The sequence below is a fragment of the Marmota marmota genome, unplaced genomic scaffold (assembly GCF_001458135.2).
Source record: "Marmota marmota marmota unplaced genomic scaffold, marMar, whole genome shotgun sequence".
Lineage (NCBI taxonomy): Eukaryota > Metazoa > Chordata > Mammalia > Rodentia > Sciuridae > Marmota > Marmota marmota.
The window spans coordinates 22,204,094-22,229,497 of NW_026000026.1; the positions used below are offsets into that span (position 1 = coordinate 22,204,094).

Genomic DNA, 25,404 nt, shown 5'->3' on the forward strand with positions numbered 1-25,404 from the left:
AAGGGGGGGGGGGGGATCTGACTTATCCAATATTCTCCTGAAATCCATCATGCATGCTAATTCCTAAAATGTATATCTAGAGTTTAATTACTGCTTTTAATTTCTTCTTGCTGAATTTGTTATCATTAGTTTTAGTTTTGAAGGTTAAAAAGAATGCCAACATTTATATTCTTTAAAAAAAAAAAAAAAGTCCCAGGCAAATCTCAGAAGAGCATGCTTTTGACAGTCAATCTTGCAGGAAGCTCTCACAGAATTCAGTAGTGCAGACACAAAGCCCTCAAAGACTGCTCGCTATTTTTAAGCCTAAAATTTATGAAGCTCTCCCCAAATCTGAAAAAAAAAAAGAGAGACAGAGAGAGAATCTAAAAGGCAGACAGAAGAAGAAAAAAAAAAAAAGGAAAAAGAAACTGGGGAGCTTTTGACAGGAAGGCAGAGCTAAAGTGGGTAAGGAAGAGTGAGAGAGAAAGGGGAAGAGATAGGAAGGCAAGTAAATGGTAGGAGAAGGAAAAGGAATGAAGAGAAGAAGAAATGGAGAGAGAAAAAACTCATCTAAGTCCAATATCTGCACATCTGCCATGTCAAATGGCTGAACACAAACAGGGCTGAGCTCCGAGGCCACCCTCATTCTTGGCTCTTCCTGTGTTCAGACTTCCCAACATGCCAACATTCTTCTGTTCCAAGTGGTAAGAACTTGGATCACACACATTCCAAGTTAAACACAAATACAAGCAACCCTCTCAAAATAGCTCAGAATCTATTCCCAATCAATTCTATACAAGCTAGGGAACCCAAGGCTCTACCAAATCAATGAAAACTTATTCCAAGCAATTTCGTTAAGGGGATTTGAACTATGTATGAGATATTTGGCAAGTCGCCTTCTTTTTGTACTGGGGATTGAACCGAGGGATACTTTTTACCACTGAGTCTTTTTTTTTTTTTTTTGGTGCTAGGGACTGAATGGGCTCTTTATCACTGAGTTACATTCACAGTCCTTTTTATTTTTATTTTGAGACAGGATCTCACTAAGTTACTGAGGCTGACCTTGATAAGGTTTCATTAAGTTGCTGAGGCTGGTCTCAAACTTTTGATCCTTCTCTTCTTTCTGCCTCAGCCTCCTGAGTAGCTAGGATTACAGATGTGTTCTACCACGCCCAGCAAGCCTTTTTCCTTTTGATACTTTACAGAAATGAGAACTGACCATACAAAACTTGAGTATTGTTAACAATTCACATTGCCAAGAAGATGTGGAGAAAAACATTTTTACAATGTTGGTAGGGTTGTGAATTAGCATAATCACTATGGAAATCAGTGTCGAAGTTCCTCAAAAGACTAGTAATGGAACCACCACCATATGACCCAGGTATACTACTCCTCAGTATTTATCCTAAAGAATTAAAAGTCATCATACTATAGTGATATATATATACAAATGTTTACAGCAACACGATTCACAATAGCCAAACTATGGAACCAGCCTAGTTGTCTGTCAATGGATGGATGGATAAAGAAAATGTGGTATATACACAATGGATTTTACTGAGCCATAATAAAACTATGACACTTGCAGGAAAATGGATGGAACTTGACAACATTATGTTAAATGAAATAAACCAAACTCAGAAAGCCAAAGATCATATGTTTTCTCTCATATGTGGAGGCTAAAGAGGAAAAAGGAAAAGAAAGGTATGTGTGTATTTGGGGGGGGGGGGGGTATTTCTTATGAAAATCTCCCAGAAGGCTGTCTAGAAAGCAACTAAATTTAAGGACAGTACTGACCTATAGAAGTACAATGAGAGCCAGAAATAGAAGCCACACATAATTTTTAAAATTTTAGTAGTCATAGTAACAAGTTTTAAAAAATCAAATTAAATAATTTATTTTATTTAAACATATTAATACATTAATACATTTAAAAACATTTCAACATGTGGGCTGGGGCTGTAGCTCAGTGGTAGAGTACTTGTCTAGCCCGTGTAAGGCACTGGGTTTTATCCCCAGAACCACAAAAAAATAAACAAATAAAATAAAGGCATTCTGTCCATCTACAACTATAAAAAAAATTTTTTTTAAACCAATATTTCAACATGTAATCAATATAAAAAAAATTACTGGGATTGGGATGTAGCTTAGTGATAGAGTACTTGCCTAGTATGCACAAGACCCTGAATTTGAGCCCCATCATCACAAAAGAAAAAAAAAGAGTTTGTGCTCTTTTTTTGTACTGAGTATTTGAAATCCAAGTGTTCATTTTATACAACACATCTCAATTCCAAGTGCTCAACAGTCACATGTGGCTTGTGGCTACCTTATACACAGATCTAGCCCCTATTCAGGGATAGGGACAAATCCAGCATGCTCAGCCCCCACCTCCACATACTCATCCCCACCCCCCCACTCCCATTACCAGGGACTGAACCCAAGGGCACATGACCACTGAGCTACACCACCAGCCCTTTTTATTTTTTATTTTGAAACAGGGTCTTGTTAAGTTGTTGAGACTGGCTTTGAACTTGCAATCCACCTGCTTCAGTCTCCTGAGCCACTGAGATTACAAGCATGCAATACCATGCCCAGCAGCATGCTCAGCTCTCGAGAATAAAATCCAACTATAGTTACTGAAATAAGGGAAGTCCCTTATTTCATCTGAGGACAAATCAGTCTATTATCTAATTTCCTATAAAATTAGAATTTAGATATGAGAAGCTAGTCTATTGGGAGTAAGTACAAAATACATTTATTTGATGTAAATTAAGGTAGACTTTTTCCCACAAAAATTGGATCTGATGGGGCATTTTGGTTTGATAAGGAGGATTGGCTTTGCATGGTACTATATTAGGGAATAAAAGCTACTATATTAGGGAATAATGAATGAACTAACACTGTAGTTTCACTGTTTTGATGAAAATATATTTTATGTCAAACTTTATATTTTAAAGTTATTTTAAAAAACTAGATATTACTTAAAAATGTGCTAAGAGATTCACAGTTTTTCAATATTTGTATAGGGAATATGCAAGGAAGAATGTCTAAAGACCAACGCCACATATTTAATCATGAACAGGTTTGGTCTAGAACCCTAGGAGATTCTTCATTTATACAATCAATCTGGAAAATGAATATTTGGCTTAGGAAGAAATCAAGATTTGTTTCATCCTTGGTTTTCTAGGAGTTCCAAGCTTATACTTCTTTTTAAAATAACTATATCTTCCTCTAAATCTATGTCCTCTTTGACAAATCTATGTCCTCTTTTATCAATTAACCATCTCAACTTTTTATTTTACTGTTTATTTGTTTATTATTTTGCAGTGCTGGGGATTGAATCCAGGACCTCTCACATGCTACGTAAGCACTCTATATAAATGTGGCATATATACACAATGGAATTTTACTCAGCAATAATAGAATCATGACATTTGCAGGTAAATGGATGGCATTAGAGAAGATAATGCTAAATGAAGTTAGCCAATCCCCCCAAAAAACAACTGAGCTACATACACTCAGCCTTAGCTTTTTATTTAGACTTATGAAAATTTTCTATCAATAATCACTCTCTAGAGAGATCAATTTCATAATGCACCTATGCCTCCCTAGCTCCAGCATCCTTCTGGCCCACTTTTTCCTTTTTTTTTTTTTTTTTTGGTTCTGGGAATTGAAATCAGGGTCTTATGTATACTTAGGTCATGCTGTATCACTGAGCTACACTCGCAGCCCCTGCCTACCCCATTTTCCTCCTCCTCTTTTCCTCTTTCTTATCTGTCTCATTAAAACCATATTTCCTAATGCCAGGTTTTATCAGGCTTCTTTCAATTGAGATCATCTGAATAGACAAGCAAAAGGTCTTGGCTCATTGGGCTTTGTTATGTAAGCTGAAGACTCTGAGGAGAGTCTACCAACCCAAAGCTGGTCCTGCCCACACTCCCGAACATGCCTCACTTAGAGCCAGGTCCCTGGTACAACCTGCTCTCAATCACAGCCAAAGTCAGTCACAAATACGAAGAACTGAAGTGCAGAAGGTAGAAAGACCTGCAAAAGGCCACAGAAGAACATTCTGGCATCACCCACTGCAGAGCCCACTTGGAAAACTCACCAGTAGGAGCTATGGAAGGGGGTCTGCCTCGTTTTCTTTTTGGCTCCCTCAAGTTCTCCTGTGGACTCTTCACAATGTCGTTTTCAGGTTTTTTATCCACTTGAGTGTCTGCAGAGTACTCTCTGTCATTCTCTGAAATGTTCTCCTTATCTTCCTTCTCGTTCTTGGGAAGGCTTTTCTCCAACACCTTCCCTTTTTCAGCACAGATTAACTTTCCTTCTTTGTCGGGCAGTTTGGGTCGCTTTTCCGATTTTAAGGCTTTGTCCTCTTTGTCTTTCTTCACATTGACTGTGGCTTTTCTCTGCTCTTTAAATTTCTCTCGTTTATCGGAAGATGATGAAAGACTTTTGTGATCTGTTTCTTTAGGCCTAGCATTACCCACAATATTCTAAAATGAGCAAAATAGCGATGAAACACACTTTGTGATTACTTGCAAATCAAAAATTAGGAGGCTGTTTGCAAATTTATGGAGAAACTAAAAGAGGACATTTGCCATGTCACATAATGCAAAACACCACTGAAAATATACCCCGAAGTTTGAGGACCCATACTAAAAAAAAACAAATACCGAGTTCAATTCTTCTGAGACAAAGAATGATGATGAGGTCACTAGAGAATGGATAAAAGGACAGACAACTACCCAGGATCTTTTCTGGAAACAATTTTTCTGACAGAGGTGTTCTAAAAAATGCTTTCAGGCTCTGACCTGCTTGTCCTCAGCCTGATTCTACAGACTCAGGACTTCTCAGAGGCCTACCTCAGTTTGCTAGCATATGCTAATGCCCCATTTTAGTGTAGAGAAAAACACAAACTGGTAATTGGGAGGTTCTGAATATAATCTGCCAATTCTGGACAAGCTCATAATTCAGTTATTTTTATCTATATTCAAATATACTCATTCCACAAACTTAACACAAATGCCAAATTTAAGGCCAAAATAACATTTTAGAGTACTTTAAATTTTAGTAGTTCTTTAAATGCCTGAAGGAAAAATAATGGAAGAGAAAGTATCATTAGGACCAAAGTTTTGTCAATTTTTTTAAAAGGAAACCCAGAAGGTAAAAACATTTTTGAGGATACCTTTAAAGATATCATGTCTCATTCTTCAGTGGATGTATAGAAGAATTTGTTAAAATCTGTGATAAGTCAAAACATTTGCTCATCACAGGAAGACAGGACGGGGGTTAAAAAAAAAAAATCACCAAATACTATCCCATCAACAATCATTGAAAGGTGAGTAGCCAATTATAATGTCTCAGTAATAAAATCTTTTACTAATTTCCTTTAGCTGTCTTAACAGCTAAACCAGTAACAGAATTTTTTAAAACACTAATATCCAAAATTTGATCTCTACTTTCCTCTCACCTTTTCATTAAAATATTAAGATGGGGCCCAAGTTGTGGCTCAGTGGTAGAGCGCTTGCCTAGCATGTGTGAGGCACTGGGTTCGATCCCAGAGATCACTCAAAAATAAAAATAAATAAAATAAAGGTATTGGGTCCAACTTCATTATTTTTTATATATATATATATATATATATATATATTTTTTTTTTTTTAAATCAAGATGACAGAAATTAACAGGGAAAAAAAAATCATGATTAAAGTAGGCAACACAATCTACAGGCTCCTATCTGTTTAGACCATATTTCCAATATCAAAACTCATACCCCATGCTCAAGCCAAGTACGTACAAAGTGCATGGGACACCAGAACACTAAATTCCTGAATCAGACATATCGAGCACAAGTGAGTGCTAAATCCACAGCAAAGGGTAAGTGTGTAAACCACCCAAGTCATGGTCCTAAGTCATGGTAAAGGACAAAGGTAGAACAGGGGAAAACATGTTCCAGGTCTGCTCTAGTGTTATGACAGGTTCCCTGTGATGGGTAACAACCATGGGAGAAGGGCAAGGAAGAAGAAAAAAGATGAGTAATCAGACACTTTTGAGAAAAGATGAGGAAAACAGATATCAGTTAGTAGTGTCCAAATATTCAGCATTTTTGAAAAAGACAATCTGAAAAAGACAATTTGAAAAAGAAATAGCAAAGATAGACAATATTTACAACGTCTGAAAACTCATGTATTACTTTCCGGTGAAACTGTGTCAGGTGGAGGAAATAAAGACTTGCCATCATAAACAAATGTAATGTCTTTATTTAAGAAACAAAAGTACAAAGTTAGCATTATTTTCATAACACAAAGCACGAAACCACATTTCTCACCTGATCTTTGGAAAAAGCTTTGACATGAATATGTTTGACAGTCTGAACTACTCCATCATAAAATTTCACAGTGTAAGTACCTAAAATTCAAGAAGATATTATTTTAACTTGTTTCATGGAAGCAGCAATTTTTCAGAGCATAAACACAAGAGAGCTTCAACCACATAATACATTTAGGTGAGTTTAAAAACTTTTTTAAGAATCACATTCAAGGCTAAGGATGTAGCACAGTGGTAGAGCACTTGCTTAGCATGAATGAGGCCCTGAGTTTGCTCCCCAGCACCACCAAAAAAAAAAAAAAAAAGATTTTATCCTATTTATGTTACAAGATTATAGCATGCTTATCTTCATTTCTTAGTCAAGATTACAGTTTGATTTTTATCTATTAAACTCAAAATCTATCAAAAAAAATCTAATTTTCATAATGCTTCATTAAAATAAAAATAGTCTGCACTGAATTTAGGCCAAAAACAAAAAAAGTAAAACAATTAAGGGGCTGGGGATGTGGCTCAGGCGGTAGCGCGCTCGCCTGGCATGCGTGTGGCCTGGGTTCGATCCTCAGCACCACATACCAACAAAGATGTTGTGTCCGCCGAGAACTGAAAAATAAACGTTGAAAAATTCTCTCTCTCTCTTTCACTCGCTCACTCTCTCACTCTCTCACTCTCTCTTTAAAAAAAAAATAAAATAAAATAAAACAATTAAGAATGTGAGGAAAATGCAGACTTATTTTTTCCTTGGTGAATTATTAATTTTTGTAATTTAATATTTATTTTCTGGGCTTGGGGGCAGTAATATCTTTTTGGTTTTGTTTTTTGATACTGAGGATCAAATCTAGGGCCTCCTCCACGCTAAACACACACTCACTCTACCACTGAGCTACACCCCCAAGAAATAAACTTCAAAAATTATGCTAAAAGTATGTTTTCTGTGATTAAATTAATCTTAAAATCCATATGAATTAACTTCCTATTATGGTATTTGAAAAGAGACTTAGCCAAAACACTAAATGCTACCTGCTCTACTATCAGTTTTATTTTATTTCCATTAGAAGAGATTGTTAAGGATCACTCCCCCCACCACCACTTTTCTTTTTTTTTTGGCGGTGGGGGGAGGGTGCTAGGGATCAAACCTATGGCCTTGCACATGCTAAGCCCAAATTCTACCACTAGACTACATCCCCATCCCCCCCAAATATTCATATCTTCACAAATAAAAATTCAACTACAACAGTTCTCATTAGTTGCACACAAACCAAAGCTTTCAAAACTTTGCATCTTAGAAGCAGAACTAATTCTGTATTCCTTTCCCCCAAACTCGCAGAGATTAAAAAAAAAAAAAAAAAAGTCACAGTCAATCTTCTCAAGATTACCAGTTAACAACTGGTAATTATGTAATGGTTTACCATTAGTAAACATAGTTCAATTTTCAGGACTGATTTTCCACCTAATAAAAATCCCTGACAAGTGGGAACAGAAGAATGCAATAAGGAATTTAAGATCTCCTGGTTACGTTGTTCTTTTTCTTTATTCTTTTTTTAAAGACAAGGTCTGCTATGTTGCCCAAGCTGGCTCCTAAACTCCTAGGGCCAAAGGATCTGTCTCCCTCAGGCTTCTGAGTAGCTAGGACTACAGGTGCTTGCCACCATGCCCAGCTTTTACCTCATTAGTGCATTCCCTCCCCACATCAAATTTCCTTCTGTCCTAAACAAAGCTTGTCAATAGCTAGCCAACCCTAGTATTCAAAGTCCAACACAGTCTGAGCCCGTTTTTCAAGACTATTTGTCTTTACTAGCATCAAATACCCACCAACTCAAAGTGACTTGCTATCCACTAAAAGTGCCTTTAACATTCCCATCTCCACATCTTTATCAAAATATTTTCCTGCCTAGAAGGTGCCACTTATTGATCCTTACGTGGTCAGCTCAAATGACCACAACAGATCTGTGAAAGCTTCCTGGCCTCTATACTACTAGCAAATTCAGTCTGCTCCGAACTCCTCAGATTCATTTGGCACCTGGCCTGCAGAACTCCACATTTAGGTTTACCTTCATATACATACATATCTTAACTTGAAGGAAGGTTCTTCAAGACAGAGACGATGTCTTGCATCAGTTTCTTCCTCATACAGTGCCTGGGTCACAGCAGACCAGTGCTCAGAGTGTGACCAGCAGCATCAGTACTCCCGGGAACTAGTCAGGAGTACTGACAAGTACTTACCAGCCCCACTTCAGCTATACTGAATCAAAAACTCTGGGAGTGGGGCATAGAACTGTTTTTTTTTAACAAGTCCTCCAGGTGATTCTGATACACACCAAACTCAGAGAAGCACTGCCATAGGCAATTAATAATCACCTACTGACCTTTACTCCTGGGCATTACAACATAAAGGTGATTATTTACCAATATATCACCAATCAGAAAGAAACTGACTAGCAAAGATATCAGGATACACAAATAGGCTTGGTGGAGTAAAAACATCAGCAATGAGACGGCAGAACATGATCCAGGAAGACTAAGAATGTAAACATAAACAATTCTCTACATAAGGCAGCTCAATAATGATTTATGAGTCCCTACAACAGAGGTCTAGGTTCCTCTCTTTCCAAAAACTGTCTATACTGTGAGTGTACTGGCAAGCAAGAGTAACAGTGATACTTCAGAATTCTCAACAGACCCTGCTCATTCAAGTGTAATGTTGCTCCGCACAGTCTAGAAATGAAGTGGGAGGGAGAAGGATGGGGGAGTTTTAAGAATCCAGTTCTAGTAAAATCTGAAAAAAATCAGCCAGGGGCTGGGGATGTGGCTCAAGCGGTAGTGCGCTCGCCTGGCATGCGTGCGGCCCGGGTTCGATCCTCAGCACCACATACAAACAAAGATGTTGTGTCCGCCGAGAATTAAAAAATAGATATTAAAAAAAAAAAAATTCTCTCTCTCTCTCTTTCTCTCTAAAAAAAAAAAAAGAATTAGAATGAACCAAGATGAAACAGAACTGCCTGCCAGCTCCCAGGGATAAACTCTAACCCCAAGACAGTATGTCAGAATCATTGTCTTGGGCCGGGGCATAGTTGAAATTGTTTGCTTAGCATGTGCTAGGCCCTTGGTTCCATCCTCAGCACTGGGGGTGGGGTGGGGGGGGGTCCTTTCTTGACCTCCAAACCAGGTACAGATCTGAGCTCCCACAAAGGCCAGCTTTCCTTCACCCCACTGTGGCAATAGCACCACCAGCCTGTCCCACTAAGTTCCCAGGTTCAGGATTTTCCCACTCTGTGTCCTCTACTCCCTCATCCAATTAGTCTCAAGAACAAATAAGGCAGGCAGCACAATATAGAACTTCAGACCTAAAAACTTCAGGAAAGGAGGTTTTGGCAAAAGTTTCTACTCATTCTTCATGTGCATCAATTAACTAAAATTCACTGGACCAAACTCACTGGACAAAAAGACCATTTTAAAGAAACAACCATAACCTATAATATTAACTCATGGAAAAAACACAACTGAAAAGACATTTTTCTTTTTTAAAAATTTGCAATGCTCTGGTTGCCCCAATTTAAAAAAATTATTGAAAACACCTAATTAACTATCACCAATAATGTGGTCAACAACTTTTAGTTCTTAAATAGTTCTTCCAAAAAATTTCAGACCCATCCTACTCATGAAACCCTGTATATAGAAGCCCACCTCCCCCTCTTATGATGTGCTGCACCATCCTGCTCCTGCCCTGCCTACTCTTGGTAGCTCATCTCAGCACTGACCTCATTCTGACTGGAACCAGGTTCCCCCTCTTCCCCCAAGTCCATGATGTCAAGTTCTGGGCTTTGCAGATACTAGATGAAAAACTGTAGGTCCCTAAGCCTTCACTGCCTCCACTAATATTCCCTCCACTTCTCTAAAAAAGAGCTGCCAGGGCTCCTAAAACCCTCTTTGTCAGCTTGCCCCTCCGTTGCTATTCCCTCATCCAAACCCACTGGCCCAATTTCTGTTCCCCATGGGACTCTAGGATATCACTAGAACAAAAAAGAAATGTTCCTCACTATCTGCTACCCCCTTTATCTAAGGAGTTACTTATCTCACCAGAACTTTATCTAAGCTAAAGAACAGCCATTCTCCCCAAAAAGCACACCTCCAATGGATACATAATTTGAAGAAGAACATGACTTGATCGGCACACATCAGCCCATCGACTTTCAGTAATACATTTACGTGCATACAGAACACATGCATTTCATATCACGTGACTTCAAAAGTCAGTGAGAAGAAAAGGCTAACTTAAATACAAGAATCTTAAAAGACATGTATATCTTTTTTTTTCCTTCTTCACACACAAGCATGTCTGTTGTTAAAATGATTTGAAGCAGTTTAATAATAAGTAAGCTTCCCCCAAAATAAGGCTTTTGGGGTTAATGTGATACAAATGAAAAATAATAACAGGAATTTTACTAAGAAAACAGCTTATAAAAGTAATTTAAGGACACAAGGTGCTATCCAAAAGGACTAATCTGCCACAAACTGGAAGACCAGCAACTGCTTAGTTAACTCAAAAGATACAACCTTGCTTGGAGTCTATTATTTCAACTATTCTCAGACAAAACTTGGTCAGCTTAAAGCCAAACTCTTAGCAGAGTACTGAACAAACACTTGAATAACTTCACTGAGTGGGAAGGGGCGGGGGAAATCAAGTGGGTTTGTTTTTTTCCCCTTCATTCCTAGGGATGAAACTCAGGGCCTTGCACATGCTAGGCAAACACTCTATCACTGAGTTACACACTCAACTCTGCAATCTGGCTTCATAGTCACCTCAAACAGTAGCACCACAAAGCCTAACTGTTCTAAACATTCACTTCAGAGAACAAGCCATATCACAAACATCCTGTAGAATATGCTTTAAAAAAAGAAAAAAAAAAAGGTAATCACTTGGATCCAGAGTTTGTTCCAGAATCCTGACCATATGTGACCCTTCCCCTACCCTTACACTAGCAAAAAAGAAACTCTGTGCCTAGTTCCCTGTCCTGTCTCCTCACAGTTCCAAACTCTGGCAAAGGCAACCCAACTCAGTGCTCTGTAACCCTGCATCTCAATGTCTTTACTCTGTGACTTTGTTTCCACAAAGTACAAGGAACAACAGAAGCTTACTGAAAATTATATTTGGAAGTCCTAGACAGTAAGAACCCATACTCTTCCCAGCACAATGACAGATGAACTATGACTGCTTTAGAAAACAAAAACTGAAATTTAGGAAAAGAGTCAAAACCAACTTTTTACCCAGCTTTCTTTCCATTTGTAACCTTTTCCTAACTCCTGAAATACTGATTAACTTGGAGAAAGGGGATTCATAAGTAATAAATACTGATAATCCACTACCAAACTCTCATGTTATAAACATCCCCTAAATCATAAGTAAAAATAACTACAACTCAAATGCCTTACCATCCTTGTTAACAGCAGTGACTCTGGCCGGGTAAAAACGACAATCAGACCAGCAAGCAAGGACCTGCTCGTTTATTTGAAATTCCTAAAAAACAAAACAAAAACAAACACAAAATAACAAAAAAAAACCCTGTTACCAACTGCATTCCACAGGACACACGTTGTACCAAATATAAAAGAAGCTGGGTTTGACAAGAGAGTGAGAAGTGGGGATGGAATATTGGGTAAGAGGAAGATGATTCTGCTGTTCAGCATAGGGAATCAAAACAAGAGGACTGGGACACCAGATCTCCCCAAGCCAGGGAAATCTGGGTAAGCACATCACAGCTTTGAGGATGATAATCCCCTCATATCCATGATACACAATGAAAGCAAGTTTAAGAACCCAGGACCACCAGGGAACACACCCAATTTAGAGCTGGGAGAAATGAAGCTACTTCATCTTCAAGGAAGCAGCAATCACACTATTTAATGCCACCCACACTTCTATAAGATCTTTTGCCAAGGGAGACAACCATTCACCTTTAATATTTTATATTTTCCCAGCACATGATTTGCATTGATAAATTCTGTAAAATGAATACTGAACAATCAAATAGAATATTGGAAGGAAAAAACAAAAAAGGCCAGCCAGAGTTCAAGTTCCCTAGTGAGGATAAAAACTGGAAAACAGAATCCAGGCAGAGTCAGATCTAAAATCAGCAGAACTACTACAGAAGTCTCAATGCCCATTTTAAAAACTTAAAACTAATACTTCATACATCATTTTATTTAGTGTGTGTGTGTGTGTGTGTGTGTGTGTGTAGCTGGAGAGTAAACCCAGGGCCTTATACATGTTAGGCAAGCCCTCTATCACCAAGCTACACCACAATCTGGGTAAGTCATTTTGAAATCAATAGAAGCTCCAGGTGTAGTGATAAAATTTAGAAAACAAGAATGCAGTCTAACCAATTCTGGGTTCCTCAAGGACTCCATAAAAGACCTTGTGTATGAAAATAGAATGGAATCCACATGCAGAATGATACTTTTATAAATTATCAGGCAGCAGATAAGCTTAATAAATAATCTAGATGTCTAGATACAGAGGATCTAGAATTCAATCATTCATTCATTTATTTAACAAATATTTACTAAAAACCTATTACATGCCAGGCATTGTTCTACAGGCTAGGAAAAAACTGATATAAAAAAGAAATCGAGATGCTGAGCATCTCAGTAACTTGGGAATTCCACCAATAATCCCAGCATGCCAGTAATCCCAGTAACTCTGGAGACTGAGGCAGGATGATCATAAATTCAAGACCAGCCTCAATAAATTAGCAAGGCCCTAAGCAACTTAGTGAGACCCTATCTCAAAATAAAAACTAAATAGTAGGGATGTAGCTCAGTGGTAAAGTGCCCCTGGGTTCAATTCCCAGTACCGAAAAAAAAAAAAAAAAGAAAGAAAGAAGGTCCTGTTCATCATCAATGCAGCTCAGCCTAGTTAGTTTATAAGCTGTCAGGTCAATCACATCAAATAGATGAAGAATGAAATACTTCAAGAGCCCAAGGCACCAGAGAAATCTCAGGGATACAACTATAGGCCAAAATAAGGACTGGTTCCCAGCTGCTATTGACTTTCACACTGAACACCAAAGACTGGAACACAAACTACCCAATGGCTGATCTCACTCATTACAGAACTTGCCAAATTTATTACTCACAGAAGATCCATCCTCTTCATGTAAACCCTCTTTCCTCAGCTGTATTTTCTCTAAAGGGCGTAAATAAGGACTGTCCCAGCAGAACCACTCATCATAACGATGGTTCCAACGCTTGAAATGAATGAGTACTTTTCCTTCTTCGTAGTCAATGTCTTCTATATGAGCTGGATACCTGAGTCAGAAAAGAATTAAAATTCCTTTAATATCCACTGAAAATATCCAAAATGTTACCCTTCCAAACCTCTTCCCACAGAATGTTACCAAAGTATTAAAGGCCTACCATTTAGAGATTCTGTGTAATTGGGTCAAATAAACTATGGAGGTAACATTCTAGTTCAAATTGCAACCTAGATATTACATAGTTTATGAACTATTAAACTAACCTTTCAGAATCTAAGTTCTCCCATGTAAAGTGGGTTACCAGTTGAAAGAGACAACATAAACATAAGGGCTGAGCACACAGGCAGCAGGAAGCAAATATTTAACAACTGGATTATATTTAATGTGTGCCAATATATTAGATTAATCATGCAACCTAGACTCTATCTGATATTCTCAACTGTAAGCATTCTGTAATCGATGTAAAAGTAGAAAGCTCTCCTACAATGTGAATCAAGAATCAGAACACTATATGGTAAGCTGTTTTTAAAAGAAGATAAATATATACACAAGAAACTAATAACAGTGGTTACTTGTAGAAAAGAGTGGTCAGTTCAACAGATGAGCTCTTCTTTTTCTGCAGTGCTGGGGATTGAACCCAAGACCATGCACATGCTAGGCAAGCACTCTACCGCTGAGCTAAACCCCCAGCCTTCCATGGGCTCTTTCAAACTCTACCCATCCTTCTGGACTGAGAGTTGGGAAACAAACAATGTCATTTTCCAGACTCCCGTATAATTTACATTTAGCAACCAAGGTCTCTATGACCCATGCGTTAGTGGCCAGACCAAGTATACGGTGCAAGGCCTCTCAAACTTGCAAGTATATATAAACCATCAGGGGATATTGTTTAAATGCAAGTTCTGATTCAGTAGGCCAAATTAGGGTTTAAGAGCTTTGACAAGGATTGGGCACATAGCTTCATGGCCAAGCATTTGCCTAGCATACATGAGGCCCTGGGTTCAGTTGCCAACATCATAAAAAAAAGAAAAGTGTTCAAGAGCTCTGACAAGCTCCCAGTTGATACTGCTTGTGTGAGGCACTGAGTTCAATCCTCAGCACCACATAAAAATAAATAAAATAAAGTTATCATTCTATCTACTAAAAAATTTTTTTAGTAAAAAATAAATAAAAGTTGGGGTTGGTGGCACACATCTATAATCCCAGTGGCTAAGGAGGCCAAGGCAGGAGGATCGCAAATTTGAGGACGGCATCAGCAACTTAGAGAGAACCTAAGCAACTTAGTGACAGCCTATTTCAAAATAAAAAATAAAAAGATGGGCTGGGGCTGTAGCTCAATGGAAGAGCGCTTGCCTAGCATGTGTGAGGCACTGGGTTCCATTCTCAGCACCACATACAAATAAATAAAATAAAGGTCCATAAACAACTTAAAATATATGTATATTTAAAAAGTAAAGAATAAAAAGAACTGGGGATGTGGTTCAATGATAAAGTGCCTCTGGGTTCAATCCCCACTCCAAAAAATAAACAAACAAAAAATAAAAATATAAGAAGCAGCTCTCTTAAATAGACTTATATTGATCAAATTATTATTTTGGAGTAAGAAATTTTAGGGTCTACCAACATTTTCTCCCTACAACTTGGATTTGCACATTTCCCTCCTTCTCCTATATCCAGCACCTAGAATACTACTGTCATAATAAGTAGGTGCTACTTAAATGAATAGTATCTATATATTGTGTCCTCTTCAAACTTCCCACTCGTGTCCTCTAAGGCAGTTTGTTTGGCATTTACCTATCACAGTACCTTGCATACACTGATACTCAATAAGTGTTCAGTAGATGAATTCTGCTCTTCCTATTCTTCCCAAAGGTCATGTGTCCTGTGAATTTTTCAATTCCAAGGTTCTTAGACTCCAACTTCCCATTCCAATGTCAGACCCTCAACAAGTTGAGGCCTTTATCATTTCATGTGCATCCTCCCACAGGAATGACACTGCATGCTTTCAAATAATGGTACCGTACACACATTCTGTATTACTCAAAAAAATTAACAGAGCCAGGCACAGTGGAGCATGCCTATAATCTTAGCAGCCTGGAAGGCTGAGGCAGGAGGATCATGAGTTCAAAGCCAGCCTTAGCAATTTAGCAAGGCCCTACACAACTCAGTGAGACCCTGTCTCTAAATAAAATATAAAAAAGGGTTGATGATGTGACCCCTGGGTCCAATTCCCAGTATAAATAAATAAATAAATAACAAAAGAGATAAAAAGTCCTGAGAGTAGTCTTCTATGCCAACCCAACTGACAGCTGCTATAAATATAAGCTGTCTTAACAGCATTAACAGCAAAAAACTGTTTGTATAATCTCCCGAATTGAGCAGTACAATTGTGGGAAACAAGACAGGATTTCCTAAATCTATTCCTCTCAGTAAAATGGGGAAATGGACAAAATATATCAATTATAAACTTCTTGCTCTCTCATTCATTCTGCCTACAGAGACTGATGACCTCTCTAAAATAACAATCTGTCCTAACATATAATGTTTTAATATCACCAGCAGGAGGTTTCAAAGACAGGGTGTTTGAACTAATACAGTGAATTAATTGTTACAGAATTAAATTTTATTTAATTTACAGAACCTTTCTTTGTACTGCATTCACATTCTTTCTAGGTTTGGGGGTTGAAATATACCTTTTAAATTAAAACTGGTAATTTTTAAATACCCTTACTAATATTATGCAGCTGTTAAAAAGAACGAAGCAGCTTTACATGATCTTAAAAGATATGCCTAAGAAAAGTGAAGAAGTGGCAGTGGATGGCAGAGATATAAAACAGTAATGCACTACCACTTATTTGGAGGAGGGGAGAGAGCCAATACATTCATACCTGTGTTTAACTGCGTGGGCTATTTCTGGAAGGATGATCAAGCGGGTTGGCCTCTTGGGAGAGGAACTGGATAGTTAAGGAACTGGAGAGGAAGTATGAAACTTATTTTACTCAATGTATATCCTTTTGTTTGTTTTGAATGTTGTACCATGAGCACGTATTAACTATGCAAACTATATAATTAAATATTTACTCTAAATTACCCTTACTTGGCAAAATAGAAAGTGGGAAAACTCAGGATACATTCCAAATTCTTTTGAATTGTATTGGTCAGTGCCTTCTAAAAGTCTGGGAAGTCAGGAGTCATAAAATCAAGTGTGAACTCCTAGACTCCCTACTCTGCTGCACACTCACAGATCTGAAGGGGTCTCTGCATCCTTAAAGCCGAAAGTTTTACCCTCACTCAAAAGAACTTCACTGGGCAAAAAATAAAAACAATTTTTTCCTCCACTGGGCAAAGGTATTCCACTGTCTGCAGAACTAAAGAAACTACTCCAAGAGGTTTAACAGTAGTCAGGAGACAAAGTTTCCTCAAGAGAAACTGTCCTATCTATAAGTGTGACAAACAAGCAAGCCACTAATAGGAGAGTAGGGTACCGAACTGCATTTCAAAAAAGGAGAAGGCAGCAAAGACCATCTCAGAGATCACCCCAGTAAGACTTGGTAAATCACAATTGCTATCTGTCTTGGGAACAGTTCAGCTTCATTAGTCAATAGGACTTTATTAAGTGTCTTTGATCTGGCCTGCCAATTCCAAGTCTTGGAAGAAATTACACACACACACGTATGTTCAGATCTCTGTCCTGGATTGAACCCAGGGATGCTTCACCACTGAGCTACATCTCCAGACCTTTTTGGTTTTTATTTTGAGACAAGATCTCACTAAGTTGCTGAAGGTCTCACTAAATTGCTAAGGCTGGCTTTGAACTTGTGATCCTCCTGACTCAGCCTCCCAAGCTGCTGGGATTACAGGTGTATGCCACTGCACCTGGCTGATTAAACTTTAAAACCATTAACTTGAACTCACAAAATGGCTGGTAACCAACTGCTTTTATCCATGAAGAGAGTAATTTCACCTGGTCCAACCTGGAGACAACTATAAGGTTGGCTAAAGAGAATAAGGCAATGTAAAAAAAGAAGAAGTGTTTGGGCTGGGGTTGTGGCTCAGCGGTAGAGCACTCACCTCGCACGTATGAAAACCTGGGTTCGATCCTCAGCACCACATAAAAAAATAAATAAATGAAATAAAGATATTGTGTCCAACTACAACTAAAAAATAACTATTAAAAAAAAAGAAGAGGTGTAAATGGAATTTGTACAGGTAGAAAAGGGAACAGAATTTCAAGCTTCAATTTGTGGCTAACAGTGACTGATGATATTGATATGTTAGCTTCCAAATCAACACTGCACCTGAAACTCACATTTCTAACCAATGAGAATATCAGTCAGAAGAAGCAGATATTAAACACCAAAGTAGCAATAAAAGTTAGCTATAAAAGTTAGCTATGGGGGCTGAAGATGTAGCTCAGTGGTAGAGCATTTGCCTTGCATGTGCAAGGTGCTGAGTTAGATCCCAAGCACCACATGCATATGTGCGAGCATGCATACACAAAAGGTAATTATGGGGAGGGGGAAAAGATTACAAATGACCAAGAGGATTTTGCTTATGCTTTGAATTTTTACAAGATTTAGGCACATATTACCTCTGTAAATAAAAATATATACTTTTACAAGTCCTGATGATTCCAGCAATTCAGGAGGCTAAGGCAGGAGGACTTCAAGTTCAAGGCCATTAAAGTTATCATTAGTCTTGGCAACTTAGCAAAAGGAGTTTCAAAATAAAAATAATAGAGGTGAGGATGCAGTGAGACCCTGTCTCTAAATAAAATACAAATAGGGCTGGGGATGTGGCTCATTGGTCAAGTGCCCCTGAGTTCATCCCCAATACCAAATAAAATAAATTTTAAAAAATAAAAAGAGATGAGGATGGTAAAGTGCACCTGGGTTAAATCTCCTGTACCACAAAATTAATTATTAATTAATTAAAAAAACAACTAAATACTTCTAAATTAAAAGTTCTAAAAATTATTTAATGAACAGATATCAACCAACAGCTTCACAAATGCATGTTTTTATACGCTGTTATACATCCACAAAATGAAACATCATACAGTTGTAAAAATAAATAAATAAATAAAGATTCTAGACATGGTGGCACATGGCCAGTAATCTCAGCAATTTGGGATGTGAGCCAGGAGGATTCCAAGTTCAAGGTCAGCCTCAGCAACTTAGCATAATCCTGTCTCAAAATAAAAAGCACTAGGGATGTACCTCAGTGGTAAAGTGCTCCTGGGTTTAATAATAATAATAATAATAATAATAATAAATACTGTATGAATTGATTAATTGATATACAAAGAGCTCCAAGACATATTGTTTTTAAAAAGCAAGCTACAGAATACTAGCTATCTATATAACACAAAGCTATCATTAGATAAGTAGCTCCTTACCTACATTTTCCATTACTTCTGTGGTTACTAGCTGAAGTTGTTTTGTTAATATTTTTTAGTTGTAGATGGACACAATGCCTTCATTTTATTTATTTATTTTTATGTGGTGCTGAGGCTCGAACCCAGTGCCTCACACATGCTAGGCAAGCGCTCTACCACCAAGCTACAACCCCAGCCCCTGGATGAAGTTTTTACTTGATAGCTTTGTGTTAAATATAGATTGACACACTTGTAGGACAGACAGAAACAAATAAAACAGACTACCTATGGCAGCAAAGCAGAAACAGTATGGATAAAGGAGCAGAAGCAATTGTTCTCACTGTATATATTGTTAGTGTTTTTTTTTTTTTAGTTGTAGTTGGACACAATACCTTTATTTTATTTATTTTTATGTGGTACTGAGGATTTAACCCGGCACCTCACATGTGCTAGTCGAGAGCTCTACCGCTGAGCTACAATCCCAGCATCAATAGTGTTCTAATTTTTTTAACTTCTTGCTTTTCCCAGGAAAACTATACATCACATTCCAAGCATGATTATTTTGTCTCACTTTCAATACTGATACCTGTCATTTAATTTTTGTATGTTACCACACAGATTAGTGCTTCTAAAATGATGTTGAAAATCAGCAGGGAGCCAAGCACAGTCGAACACATTTGTAATCCCAGCTACTTGAAAGGACTAGACAATTTAGCCAGACTCTGTCTCCAAACAAAAAATAACAAGGGCTGGAAATGTAGTTCAGTGGTAGAATGTCCCTGGGCTTCATCCAGAGTCACACACACACACACACACACACACACACACGGAGGAGAAGGAACAATCAACTTACCTACCTACTCTGAGGTCTTTTCAGAAAGTAGTCTCTTGCCTATGTTTTCCAATACTTCTGTGTTACTATTGGATCAAGTTTTCTACCTCTTTTTGAGTAAATTTTGCCTATGTTAATAAGACAGCATTTGGGGGATTTGGGGTTTTAGGGCTGGAGATTGAACCCAGGGCCTCGCTGAGCTACCCTAAGCCCCCCAAAATAGAGTTTGAAATGGTAATCAGAAATCAGATATAAGGTTCAAAAATCAACCATCTTCCCTCATAAAGATTCCTCACAAGCACTTCAAGCTTAAGTCACAAACAGGATTTTTAAATATCCATATAAACACATGATTGTTAAGTACTTTGTAAGACAGGGACTATGTCCTATGAATTGTATTGTTCAACAAACACTCCTGAATTTGTATTATGAAACAGACAAACTGCTAGTCCTAGAGAAATAGATGACCAAGCAACAGGATCTCTAAGGTGGAAAGAACCCAAAGAAAATTTTGGTGGCCTCATGGGATTCCCTACCTTATCTATCAGCAAAGAGACCCAGTAATACTGTCTGGAGGGAAAGGGTAAAAGAGTATATCTCTAGAATTACCCAGACTTCCTATAACCCATACCAGCGCCACATGGAAGAGAGTCACTGTTTTTCCATGGCTGGCCCGCCTGGGCTCAAAAATCTGGGTTCCTGTTGCTCTCCAAAGCACCTGAATGACCCTTTCCCCATCATCACTATCCTCTCTTTAAGCCAATGGCCTCCCAGATGCTAAGCAAGTGTTCTATCTTTGTACTACATCCCCAGCCAAACTCCATATTCTCTCTCTTTCATCTATCTATCTTAATCTATTTATCTATTTTTCCATGTTTGGGATTGAACCCATGGGCAATCTACCACCAAGTTACAATCCTAGCCCTTTTTAAAATTTGAGACAGGGTCTAGCTAAGTTGCCTGGGTTGGCCTTGAACTTGTGATCCTCCTGCCTTGGCCTTTTTTTTTGGGGGGGGGGGTGTGTCTATGTGTAATAGGGTTCTAACCCAGGGCCTTGAACATGGAAGGCAAGCACTCTGCCACTGAGCTATATCTGCAGCCTCTCCCCTCCTTCTCTCTTCTTTTTTTTTTTTTTTTTTTTAACCAGAGACTGAACTCAGGGGCACTCAACCACTAAGCCACATCCCCAGCCCTTTTTTTCTATTTTTTTATTTAGAAACAGGGTCTCACTGAGTTGCTTAGCACCTCACTCTTGCTAACGCTGGCTTTGAACTTGCATTCCTCTTGCCTCAGCCTCCCAAATTGCTAGGATTACAGGCATGTGCCACCACATCCACCTTAAAGTACATTTTTCTATTACTTACATCCCAATCCATTCCTGAGCCAAGCCTACTTCCTCTGTTACTGTCCACAGAAGCAGCAACTACTTCAAATTTTTCATCAAACTTCCTTTTTTACTAATCACATATTAGAAGGTTGAGAGAGTGCCTTTGGAGAAGACTTAACATTTGTATTGAACCTTTAGAGAAAGGAAAGCATTTGCCAAATCTCTAATTCTCCCCTAGAATGCCCAGTACATATTAGGCATTCAATAAATGTTCAATGGATGCATTCTTTTTTTAAAATTTTTTTTAAGGTACCCGGGATTGAACCAAGGGTATTAAGCATGCTCACAAGTGACCTAATACTAAGCTATGCCACTGACCCTGAATGTACCTTTTTTAAAAATCACATTATTGGGCTGGGGTTGTGGCTATAAGGTCCTTGCTTAGCATCTGAATGGCCATCTTAAGTAACAGCCACCATTTTAAGGAAAAAGTTTCCTTTTCCCACTCAAGGGCATTTCTGAGAAAGGCTCACCACTCCTTCATACCAACCCAACCTTGAACTGCCTGCATCAAGACCCACCCACTCTGATTCCTGCACCTCCCCCATAAAAGTCCCAGAACTCAAAGCCTGTTTTGCCTCTCTCTCCTATTGATTGTGTATCTCTCTGCCTGTCTCTGTCTTTAATTTTAGCTTATCAGTTTCTCATTCTGTGCTTTCCCTTCAGTGGCTCAGTGGTAGAATGCTTGCCTCAAATGTATTAGGTGCTGGGTTTGATTCTGAGCACCGCGTATAAATGATAAAAAATAATAAATGTTCATCAACAACTAAAAAAAATATTTTTTAAAATCACATTATCCATTCCAGGAGCCATAAAACAAACATACACACACACACACATTCCAAAAAGAAAAAAAAAAGAATAATCAAAATAAACCAATGATATCTCAGCTACTTAGGAGGCTGAGGTAGGACTGCAAATCTGCAAATTCAAGGTCAACCTGGACAATTTAGGAAACTACCTTAAAATAAAAAGTACCAAAGGGTTGGGGATGCAGCTCAGTGGTAAAGCACTCTGGGTTCAATCTTCAGTACCAAAATAAAAAAAAGTATTCACATTTGAGATGTTAAGAAGATACACCAATCCCATTAGAGATGTCAACTTCAAGATAAATGCACATGATGATCACCATGACAAAAGTGCTTTATTCCAAAGGTCAAAAAGTATGAAAAGTGATTGATTAGTAGTAGGGTAGAGAACTTGTCTAGCTTATGAGGCCCTGGGCTTCATCCCCAGAATCACCACCAAGAAATTCAACTTGGAAAGGACAGATAAAAAATAAATAACAACAACTTCTACCTCAAGGCCAGTCCTAAGGAAGGGGGCATGACCCTTGTCCTGGGAAAAACCCACAGAGCACTCCTAAGCACATACCCACCCTGCTGAGTTGTTTGTAAATAACAGGAGAGGTGTGCGGCAGCAGGTGTCCCTGACTCAGTTAGGCTAGGTGAGGACCCATAGCAACCCCCCTAGCAACCTCCAATCAGCATGAAACAGGGAAAATACCTGGGATGCCAGATGACCCCCAAGTAGTTTATGGTGGTTGATAACATGTTGGGAAACCATGGAGTTTAGCATGTACACCCCTAGTGGCCTAAACCAATCGATTCAAATGAATCCCCCTCTTGTACTAACCAGTCAGTCACCCCTACCCAACTTATTCCCGCCATTGAATGTGCTAATCAATGTTAAGAGTTGTTGTTTGATTTTCCCATGGTATGGAATGATTTGCTGTGTGATGTTGTGACGCATAGAGTATCCCCCCAAAACCTATAAAATCTCACTGAACAAAGGACAGAGACTCACTCCCTGGGACCGCTGCGTCAGGAACGGTTTTGAGTCCAGGCTCGAGCTTGCAATAAAGACTCTTGTGTGCTTGCATCAGATTCGGCTCCTGGAGGTCTACTGGGGTCCCACGAATCTGGCATAATACTATGACACTCATATTTTAAGCAAGTGGTAAAATTGGTCACTAAGCCAACCAAAAAGCTATAGAAAACTAGTACAACTGATATCAAATAGAGCAGGACAGAAGCTGGGCATGGTGGTGCATGCCTGTAATCCCAGCAATTCAAGATGAGGCAGAAGGATCATAAATTCAAGGTCAGCTTCAGCAACTTAGTAACACCCTGTCTCAAAATAAAAAACTGGGCATGTGGTTTAGTGGTAGAGTGTCCCTGGTTTAATTCCCAGTACCAAAAACACACATACAAAACAGAACAAGGAGAATGACCAAAAATTAGAAGAAGAGAAGGTCATCAAACCAAATTCCTCAGAAACTTTCTGAGTACCTACCCAAAGCCAGGAAGTATGCTAGGTTTTGGAAATGCAGAACCAAATCTATTAAGACATGTGAACATGGTAGCTAGTAAGACAGACCCTATGATACAAGACATACCAGCCTTCAAGTCCTATCAAACCACACACATTCCCATACCCAGTTTGCTCCTTTTACGTGAAACATATACCCTGCCTGCACATTGCATGTAATATCCTTATCCTCTGCAGCCTCAGAACCCTGACCACACTACCTCAGTAGTCTATCTCCTGTGTCAGTTTCCTACTTGGCTTCCTTCATAGCATTGACCCCAATCTTTGATCATTTCATTTGTTTCTCTATTTACTTGTTATGTTAATCACATGCTTCCCCAGGGGACAAGGCATCTGTTGCTTAAATACTACAGTATTGAAAGGGAGAATAAGATACAAATAATTATAATAAAGTATTCCTTTGGGTAACAAGGACAGATAGAAGGAAAAGAGAGAGAAGGAGAGGAAGAGGGATGAGGAAGAGGAGGGGTCAAAACAACTCTAGGGAAGAGGAGACACTTGATGTCAGTTCTGAAAGATGACTAGGCATTTTCCAGGTGATCAAGAAGGGAGTGAGGCTAGAATATTTCTGGGAAAGGATGTGGTATATGAGTAAGTCAGCACTATACAGAGGAAGAAAAATACAAAAGAGGACAAGGATATGCAGGTATGGAAGGAGAGGAAGGAAACAGCAACTAATTGTAAGAGACTGGGAGCTGGGCCCTAAAAGAATGTTTCCCCAAAGCAGTCCATGGACCACTGGGTATTGACAAGCACAGAACTGGTGATCAGCAAGGTCTCCATAGGGAATTTTTACTGTACTTTTTTTTTTTTTAAAAGAGTAAGACGGAGAGAGAGAGAGAATTTTTTTTAATATCTATTTTTTAGTTTTCGGTGGACACAACATCTTTATTTTAATGTGGTGCTGAGGATTGAACCCAGCGCCGCACACATGCTAGGCGAGCACACTACAGCTTGAGCCACATCCCCAACCCTTTACTGTGCTTTTACATAATCTGGATCTCTTTATCACAGCTGTCCCATTGGGGTATCACAAATAGTTAAAAAGTAATGACAAAGGTCCAGGGCTAGAGACACAGGCCAGTGGTACAGCACTTGCCTAGCATGCTGGAGGGTATGGATTTGAGCCCTAGAACTCGGGGGAAAGGGGTTGAGATATAAGATTAACACCATATATTAGAAAACTACTAAATAATTTTAGTTTGTATGTACTCACAGGAAAACTGGCATTAGACAATCACTCTCAAACAGTAATTGCAATGACTTTAAAAGATATCTACAAGTTTAATACTCATCCCTTAAAAAGGTAGAATCTAATTATGGTTCCCTTGCATGTGGTCTCATTTCTAACAAACAGAATATGGTGGAAGTGATGGTGCAACACTTCCAAAGTTGGAAGTACAATTCCACTTCTGGGTAAATATACAAAAGAACTGAAAGCAGAGACTCTAAGAGATATTTCTATAACCATGTTCATAGCAGCATTGTTCACAATAATCAAAAGGTGAAAGCAAGCCAAATGTCCAACAGACAATTGGATTTAAAAAAAGAAAAAAAAGGCACATTCTGGATAATGAAATTATCCAGCCATAAAATAGAATAAAATTCAAATATATACTATACCATGGATGAACCTTAAGGACATTATGCTAAGTAAAATAAGCCACTCATAACAAGACAAATACTGTTTTTGTTTTGTTTTGTTTTGTTTTAAGAGAGAGAGAGAGAGGGAGAATTTTTAGTATTTATTTTTTAGTTTTTGGCGGACACAACGTCTTTGTTTGTATGTGGTGCTGAGGATCGAACCCGGGCCGCACGCATGCCAGGGGAGCGTGCTACCACTTGAGCCACATCCCCAGCCCCAAGACAAATACTGTTATGTTTCCACTTATATTAGATAACTGGAATACCTAGCCAT

At 38.5% G+C, this 25,404-nt stretch overlaps 1 protein-coding gene across 5 annotated transcripts in view; it reads right to left on the minus strand.

The window, feature by feature from the left end:
- Phf20 (PHD finger protein 20) overlaps positions 1–25,404 on the minus strand; it is a 100,903-nt gene that overhangs the window by 55,841 nt on the left and 19,658 nt on the right. For 3 of the 5 annotated variants that reach the window (XM_048811034.1, XM_048811033.1, XM_015481132.2), the window contains exons 2-5: positions 13,440–13,611; positions 11,737–11,821; positions 6,311–6,390; positions 4,088–4,475 (exon numbers count right to left, since the gene is read on the minus strand). In XM_048811034.1, the coding sequence (XP_048666991.1) occupies positions 4,088–4,475; positions 6,311–6,390; positions 11,737–11,821; positions 13,440–13,611 (725 nt within the window). Of the gene's footprint in view, positions 1–4,087; positions 4,476–6,310; positions 6,391–11,736; positions 11,822–13,439; positions 13,612–16,447; positions 16,530–25,404 lie in introns of those variants that run through there. The other 2 variants (XM_048811035.1, XM_048811036.1) reach the window with 2 other exon arrangements.